General features: G+C 29.2%; 1 protein-coding gene across 1 annotated transcript; it reads right to left on the bottom strand.

Moving 5' to 3' along the window:
* Positions 1-5,973: 5,973 nt before the first annotated feature.
* LOC111634581 lies at positions 5,974-9,061 on the bottom strand. The gene is made up of 2 exons (XM_023379388.1): positions 8,558-9,061; positions 5,974-8,417 (listed from the first exon to the last, which is right to left on the bottom strand). The coding sequence occupies exons 1-2, from the start codon at positions 8,895-8,897 to the stop codon at positions 8,335-8,337; spliced, it is 423 nt and encodes a 140-aa protein (XP_023235156.1). The 5' UTR covers positions 8,898-9,061; the 3' UTR covers positions 5,974-8,334.
* Positions 9,062-9,295: the final 234 nt, after the last annotated feature.

The raw sequence follows: 9,295 nt of genomic DNA, 5'->3' as shown, positions 1-9,295 counted from the left end.
AGTTATTAAACATTAAATGTTGCAAAACTGGAAAAAGATTGTATTGATGTCAAAGAACTTGTAATTCAATTTACTCTATAAAAATAAATACATGGAGAAAGATTGGTTATTAAATTAAAATAGATGAAACCTTAGTGCCTGTAAACATCTGAGTCATTTTTATATCTCATACATAGCTATAATTTTCCAGTTTACACTTGGTATACTGTGGAAGAGCTAAGAATAATTATCTACAACTTTTTAACATTTCTGTCCATAAAAATTTGTTAATGCAGCAATATATCATCTTAACCAATATAATACTTACATTTTCTTCTAGGATTATCGGTGGCACCTCTTGACACCATCTTGGTGTGTTAACGAAACTTATGCAAAATCACTAATTTCAAAAAAATTATCTGAAAATTGTTATCTAAAATTTTCAAATAATTTGTTTCAAAAAATTATAATTCTATCTTCAGATACAAGTTAAACTTATCTATATTCTGGTACTTATCGGTCACGGCCGCCACGATGCCGCTTTCGTGACGACGACGCTTCTGACGATCACCACTCGCGACTCATCCATGCAATTCTCACTACTCCTGAAAATTGACACCTATTATTCTATTTAAGCATACACGATAAATATATTTAAAGTGAATCTCAATTACACACACAATTACATTATTAATTCAATAACAGTTAAACTTATGCGATAAATGATTAAGTTCATATAATTATATATATAAATTTACATTCAAATTTCTATAATTTGTGAAATTTACGTAATTAGTTCATGAAATATTTCAGTATTTTTAATAAATTATTACTGAAATAAAACCTTTATATTCTAAGTGATAACTGTTTTTCATAAAAATCTTAAACTACAAATCATTAGAACAGTATTATTGATTTTATTCAAACCATCAACCCAATATTAATTCTTAGCACCATAAAGACAACATTAAATCAAAGTTATTTCAAGCAGTCAAATGTCAATATTCAAAAGTTACATTTCTGAAATATAGAATTGAGAGTATTAATAAACATTTGGATTATAAAAAGTAAATCCACTCTCATTCAATCAATAGCTTTCTGCACTAGAACCATGAAAAAAATTATTCTAAGTATAAAGCTGAATTAATTTGATTACAAAATTATTCTTTTATTCTTCTAAAAATGATTATGGATCTAATAAATCTTTGTCAATAAATTTGATCATACTGTTGCTGGAATTATGTCAAAAATGATAATTTTCTTGATTTGTATTTTTTTTTTGTTTTGAAGTGTAATCAAAATCATCTTTTCATTTCTAACTCTACATCACTCAATAAGCTTAATTTCCTAAATCAGGTAATGGTCTTTAATTTTCTTTATTTGAAATACTAGCTTTTGCTTCTTAATATCTCTACTTTCTTCCACTCTTCCTTAATGATTTGAATAACTAATCTTTTCATTTAATTTTATAGTTTTAGTTAATGAAATTTTCCTTAAATTCTTATATCAACCTCAAACTTTGGAAGTGATTCGTGATGAAAAATTTAGGAGTTTCAGGGGTCTTCATATATGAAAACTTTTGTCAAATGTTCTTAAGTACATATTTAAAGTGAATTATTAATATTGACAAAGTTGTACCAATTTTTCATAATTTTTAAAACGAAGTCTTTTTGCTGCAAAATTTCTATTCAGCAACATTCAATCACATATTTGCCTGTGATCCTGGTAATTCATAAAATTTGTCATTAAAAATCTTGAGGAAGTTGCCTAATTGGGTGGGAAAATGTGAATGATACAGGAGAAAGCTTAGGACTTCTCAACACTGATCTAATGTTTATATACAAAGCAACCATGCTACCAAGTGTAAAGTTTCCTGTACAATTAGCATTGCCAAATTAGATTCCAAAATTTAAAGTTTCAGAAAATCTTGCAAAAAGTTCAATTTCCTCAATTTGAAAAAATTAGAGTACATAAAAAATAACAACACAGGAATAATTGCGTACATTTTAGTTAATATTGTATGTGTACATTAAATGATGCTGGATTGATTGGGCTATAACTTGACTAATTAGCAAAGTTATGGTCCAACAAATATAGCATCATTTACTTAACTTACTGTATATTTAGTCAATACAAATATATTACAGTTATACTACAGTATACCACAGCTTTTCTAAGTATACAATAGTGTTTGCATAATATCTATTTCCCAAATGTATCATGGATGTTACGTGAGATGATTGTATGGTATTTTGCAACTGTGCAAGTTAAATTTTATAGTTATATTCTGGACATATTTCTGCCAATTTGTTAAAAATTTATAAAATTTGTATGAGAATAATATCAATATGATTAGTTATAAAATTTTCTTCATTCTTTTCTTATAAAACAACTATTACACATCAAATTGATTTAAAGTTATTAAAAAAAAAATCACTTACATGAAACCAACTCTTGCCAGATAAATTACTTTAATATCATGTCATTGAATAAATTTACAAATTACACTATAGATACCGTTGGAAGTTTTTTCATATTTTAAAGTTCAACATCTTCATAACAGAAAAACTAATTAATACTTTATATTAAAATTGATCCGTGTAATTCGAAAGAAAAAATAATTGAATCAACAATACGCATATAGTGTTAACGATTTTAATTCTAAACTGTATACAGAAATTTATTTCTAATTGATGTATTCTACAAATATACACACAGAATAGACATTATTTAAAAATTAAGTGATTCTGTTGTTGATAAATCACAACTGAATGAGATTTAAAATGTTAGTCAAAATTTTGCAAAGGAATTTAAGTTTGTAGTATTCATCTCAGTAAATAAGGAACAAATGATACAAATTCTATAGCTTGAGTTGAAAAATTATTTTGCAGTAAAGAATTGATAATGTATTAGTCAACAAGAAAAATAAATTTTCAACAGAGATTTTTTTTAATTGTCATAAACCTCTTTAATAATAAAATATAAATTACTAATCGATTTTATCAATGTAGTTAGGTCCATATTTTAGCTGTAATGATGTACCAATTGCAAAAAGAAATGCCCAGAGTAGTTAATGATTATCCTTAATATTCTGTATCAACATAAAGGAATGATATACAGAATAAAACTTATTCCATGCTTTTTGTTTATTGAGATAAGTTATAAAAATTATTGATATTTGATTTCTATTCCATAAAAAATAAAACATCAAGTTTATCTTATGGACTAAGTTATAACAGAATGCTGAAAATTTCTATATTTTCACACTCCAAATTCGGTACTTCTCAGCTTAGCATCCAATTACTTTTATGCTATCACCACTATATATTTGATCAATAAGATTTAAAAATTTAAAGAAAAAACTGATGTTTAAATGATTTGAGAATAATAAATAGCAGGTTTTCAATCTATTTTGTTTGATAAATTTTTTTCTTCCACAAAAAAGTTAATTTTTAATTAAAATGACAATACTATTTAGTTAATGTATGTTAAAATGCTTGTCTAAACTACCATTTGTTCATTGTCTTTTAAGATATATATATATAGTTCCTCAATGCTGGAGTTCATCAAATCAAGCTGCATTGGTTTCATTGACAAGAAATGGTTGAATACAAGCAGACTTCTTAGAAAAAAATGAAACAAAGTATTCAAAATGAGTGTAATATCAAAAATATTTGAAATCTTCAATTGAATGTCAAATATTTTAGGCCCTACAAGACATTGAAGTTTAATTCTTGACATCTCATAGAATACCACATCTGTTGATTAAGAATTACCTGCTTATTTTTAATGCTTTATTTCGTTCATTATTTTAAACAATATTCATTGTATCTTACCATTGATTATTCTTTATTAGATTTTATAATTATTATTTATAGTTGGTTTATATATATATGTAACTAATACTGTTTAAAAAGTTTTATAAACTGAAATATATAAAATGTCACAAAGTAAACATGAAATATCTGGTTACAGAGATACCAACATGAGAAGAGCGCCATCTTAACAATGGGCTGTATGTCATGGTTGGAAAGCCTTGGGAGTGAATGATGGAGCAATGCACTTTCCACCCCCACTTCTGATATGTTGTCACCACTCCAATTTTAAGACTAGAATAAAATTAAGATGGGTTATGAATAAATAAGTTATAATTCTGAACAAATTATAATTTTATAATTTGTTTCAGACAATAATGTTACTAGAGGCTTCACTTCCATGATCATCACTTGTTAAAAAAATGTCATGACAATTCATCAGTTTCCCATGCTGTCGTTTATATTTTTTATCATGACAAAAAAAGTCATGACAACTATAAGCCAAGTATTTTATGTATATATATAAAAATAATTAAATTTATAAAATTAATCTAAATTAAATAAAAAAAATCCATTTTATGTTAATTATTAATAAATATTCATAATTTTAAGAAAATATTTTATGATAAAATTTAAAAAGCAAATTATACTTCTCATTCAATAGAATAAAATTTGTATAACTAACAGAATCCAGCATTTTGTTTGTGTCATACATACACTATACAGTCTTTTCCAATACAGCTGGGTCATATCTGAGGAGCACGTCATTTATAGACATGAGTATGTATCATTTTGACAGATTTTAGCACAACCATGCAGCACTGTCATGCATAGGTACAATTTTTAGACAGACCCTTAACAATTTGCAAACTGGAAGCACTCACTGTCTGTCCATTCCATGTTATTGGTATGAATGTACCAAGTGGTAATTCTATGTGAACCAAGTACTCTTAACCATGTGATTGCATTAGTACACTTATTCAAAGTATAAAAATTTGTCCCATAGTTCTTGAAGGATTATCTACAAGCCCACAATTTCATGACTTCCCTAGAAACTATGGAAAATCTGTAGTAGTTGGCATTTCTGTGGTTGGACTGTCAAAGACAGTCTCAGATGGAGCTCCTAGTATTTTGTAAAATCGACTAACTTACTTAAAATTCTGTTTGTAACTCACTCAGATTTATGTTAAAATATTTGCTCAAAATTCTTTTGTATTTATGTAAACTGAAATTTTCTATAAGTTTAGTCAAAAATTATAAGGCTTGTCCTACTGAATTTTTTAAAAATCAGTCAGTGGGATGGTAGATTAAAATTTTCAGCAAGTTAAATTTTAAACCATGTAAAAACCAATTCCAAATTTTAAAAATATATTCTAATACTGATGTGTTATAGAAGAGAATTACTTATCCAAAAATAACAGTTATTTACACAAAATATTTAAAATGCCTACAGTAGCTTAAATCATTTTTATTAGTTTATGATATATGTTGAATATTTAACAATTTTTGCATATTTAAGCAACAACACTACTAATCACTTTCATTGCTTCTATTTTATAAAAACTATATGGACATTGTATTGTAGCAATATAAAATTTTAAATATGGTTGCAATTTAGTTTCTCTAAACATACCAAATAAAAAAAACTTCATTCTACAATTTTCAAGATCAAATTTTGGTTAGATTTACCTTAGGTAGCCAACATGGCCGTGCTCAGACTGTTCATGGTTTATACAGACTCCTCCCAGAGGGGAGCTGCCAGCAGGCCACTGAGTGCCAAACATCACTAGTTATTGATTCATGGTAGTTCTTGAACAAAATAATAAAAAAAAAAAAAGGAAATGTCTACTAAAAATGTAGCTAATCTAATACCCCGTTCGCACACAATCCACGACTCACTTCGATCTCGATTTACCCACAATCTGGATTGTGACTGTCGCCAGTGGAACGTCGTGCTGTTCGCACAGGTAACTCGCTTGAGAAGAACCCGGCTATTACACGCGATGATAAAATTGACATAACTACGCGGTAAGTCACGAACACCAACAAACAAAATGGAAGTTTTGGTTAGAAATAAATACTTTTTCTTGCCGTATATCTAATAATAAACAGATGTCATCGTCTCTCCAGATGTCTTTTTTATTTTTCTGTCGATAACCGGACACGTGTTCAGCAGCCATCTTGTATTTTCTCGCGCGCGTGGGATTGTGGGATCTCTCTTATAACTGGATCTAGTTTCGAGAACTCTCTCCAGTCGATCGCGATTTAGCCTCGTTTCAGTCGAGATTGAAACGGTCGAGAGCGTTCGCACCGCGGAACTCTCTCCGACTTAAGCCACAATCTAGATCGAAATGCTCGGTGTGAACGGGGTATAATGGAAACAAAACGAAGCACCACCATTTTGGCTACCTAAAGTAAATTTGATCCAAATTTTCACAACTATTTGGTAATTTTATCCTAATATCATGTATCTACTAATGTAAGGTAATAGTCGGTATATACTAACAATGTGTTATCTTTTAAACAAGTTTTTTTGAAATAAATGATTATGTTACCCTAATAAAATTTAGTATTTGCCTCTTTCATCCAATTATAAGCATATAGTATTGGTATCATAATTTAAACAAGCAATAACAATTGTTTCAAATATACATATAACCTTTATATAAGAACATATGGTTTTGTACTTGTGTAAGAAATGTTTGATTTATATACGTTTTGCCAAAGAGAAATTCTAATACGTAAGTGAACAGTAGATTTTTTTGTTACTTTATTCAAGATCTCAAAATGTAAAAATTGTTACTTCTAATATTAAAAACCTCTTATAAATTTAGATATTTTGAATGTTTAAAATTTATAGAATTCCATTTTCTTAACTGATATAAATATACTTACCAAGAAATTCTTAGTTCATCCAAAATATAGTTTAGGAAAACTCTACGCAACTACATGCAGGCGATGTCTTAGCAGAACGTGAACTTTAATTTTATTGCATCAGATTTAATTCCATTGTATGCTGAAATGGCGACTTTTCATTACTTAGACGATATTATATAGTATACATTATACATAGTCACTTATATTATTTGAAAAATTGTCATTAAAATCTTAAAAAGTATGAAAAAATTTGTGATCATAAAGTACTTTCAACTTACACAATAGTTTAATTTGCGTGAGGGATAAATTCATCAATGTATCTGCATTAACATAAAATTTTTAATTTTCATTAAATGAACCAGGTTGTTAAAAATTGAATTATCTTCATACCAGATACTGTTTTATATAAAACTTTTGATTTGTATGAAAATAATTGTAAAATTTTTCTTATCAATTTATATTTCTAATATACACATTAAAAATATAAATTGTTTTAGAAACAAAGTATGTGAAATGTATTAGTTTATTACAAATAAAAAAATATATATATATATATCAAGTCTCAAGCACAACCTTGATGCTTTATTTAATTTACTTCTTAAAATTAATACCTGTAAGAAAAGGAACGATAATCCAGCACAACTTCCCGTTTCATAACAGCAACGGCTTTCGGCAATTTCTATGCAGTTTCTCATGGAATAGGTTGTATTCCACAAAAACTCTATAAAAGAAAACCGTTCATTCACTTTGGGGGAACAAAAATTAAAGTATACTCCAAGGACGTTTCAATACACTCAAAATGTGTTAAAAATTCAATAAATCTACACGTTAAAAGCATTTTAAGTCCGGTCAGATTCTAAAACATTGTGTTTCCTTTTCCAAATTACACAAATTTTATATAAATGATAACTAAAATTACATATAAATAAAGTAACCATGGTTTTCGCTTCTTTAAACTTAAACTTCTCGTTAGAGGTTGCAAAAATGTTTGTGTAACCAGATCTGTTTAATAGAAATGGCAATTCCTAAACAAATGTGGTTAAGACAAACAACATTGCCCACGCACATGCAAAAATTAATGTTGCAAACATTCAACTTAGTTCTGCAACATACCAAGTTCCGTTCCGTCCGCAGGCAGCAATCTTCGGTCTCAAACCGGACATGAAGGTACGATAGGTCATCAGAGTGCATCATTGGTCAATGAACCTAACCTTAAAAACAGTGATCGAGCATAACAAAAAAAAAAGTGATACGTGACAACTAAAAATTATATAATAATAAAAACCTGAAAAAGAACGATTAATTTGTTCATTCGTACACACATAAGAGGAAGAGAGAGAATTATTTATCGCCATCGCAACATTTTTAATATCGGGGTCAAAAATACGAAAACCAAACGATTTCGTTAACGTTTCCCCCGCCGTTCTCGACCCGATATTAAAAACGGCGGCCAGAACCCAAATAATTCCGAATTCTCCCGACCTACGGTAAAACTGCTGAAAAAATTTTTAAAACATTTGACATTTTTATAAAATCATGCAAAGGTTTTAATTTATATACTTATATATATTTTTATCTATATACAAAATTAATTACAATATGTACAAACATTTAAATACTGGATGGTCACATTCGGTTAGGATCACACATTTAAACCTGAATTTTACCGAATCAATTTGCCCACCGGTCTTGTGCGACTCTTTCGAGAGACCGAGCAGTGGACCCACGCCGTTACCACATCGGGAACTGCAAAGAACCAGATTAGACGTAAGAACATGAGCGACTTTTTATATCGTCACGTCCATCCTGAGTATAGGACCATATTCTTCATTATTACTAATCATTAATTATTTATCATAAAGGCTCATTGGAACACATTCTCATACCATTTGGCGTTGCACTTTTCAATCTTTGAAAGAAACCGTTCAGTTCGAAAGGGTCATCGTCCTCGTCGTCCTCGTGAATTTTCGTCGACGTCACGTCCACGCAAGACTCGATGGCGATCCTCGCCTTCTTGCACATTTCTATTTTCATCTCTTCCCATTTCCTCTTCCTTTTCAGTTGCTTCTGTTTAAGTTCTTTGTCTATTTTCTTGTACGTTTCTTCCAGAAGCACTTCTATTCTTAAATTACCGCGAATTTTGTTCTTTTTTCTAGCGATACTGGAAATCATATCTAAAAGTTCGTCAGTCTTCATATCCGTGCTATGAATAACCAAAGGATACATCGTGTAACTTACAATTAGCGCACCTTCGTCTTCGTAAATTTTGAAAACATTAAATAATTTAATTCTTTCCGACAAACGACGGACGTTACAAGAATACAGTAATGGCGGCCGGAACCGAACACACAATGAATGCGACTACGTCATCGGGTAACTATGACGACCTACGCTTCGTCGGTGGCCTCATCACATATACGTGCGCCGAGTCGCGAAATACAGTCCCGTAATGTAACCATCCGTCGCAGTTTAATTAAGAAAAACTCCGATGAAATATATAAATTATTACAGTATTTTTAATGCTTAGTAATAAATATCCGTAATTCTTAATTAAATGCAAACTTTTTCTATTAAATTAACGCGAATGAGTAATTCTTAATAGGACTGTAAATCGGTTTATCAAG

The sequence above is a fragment of the Centruroides sculpturatus genome, unplaced genomic scaffold (assembly GCF_000671375.1).
Source record: "Centruroides sculpturatus isolate CEXI.00-Female unplaced genomic scaffold, Cexi_2.0 scaffold825, whole genome shotgun sequence".
NCBI classification, from domain to species: domain Eukaryota; kingdom Metazoa; phylum Arthropoda; class Arachnida; order Scorpiones; family Buthidae; genus Centruroides; species Centruroides sculpturatus.
This window is presented reverse-complemented; position numbering and strand designations above follow the sequence as displayed.

Coding starts and splice junctions, on each gene's coding strand:
- LOC111634581 (XM_023379388.1), bottom strand. CDS start 8,897: ATGTATCCTTTGGTTATTCATAGCACGGATATGAAGACTGACGAACTT. Junction 8,418..8,557: donor GAAAAGTGCAACGCCAAATG/GTATGAGAATGT, acceptor GGTTCTTTGCAG/TTCCCGATGTGGTAACGGCG.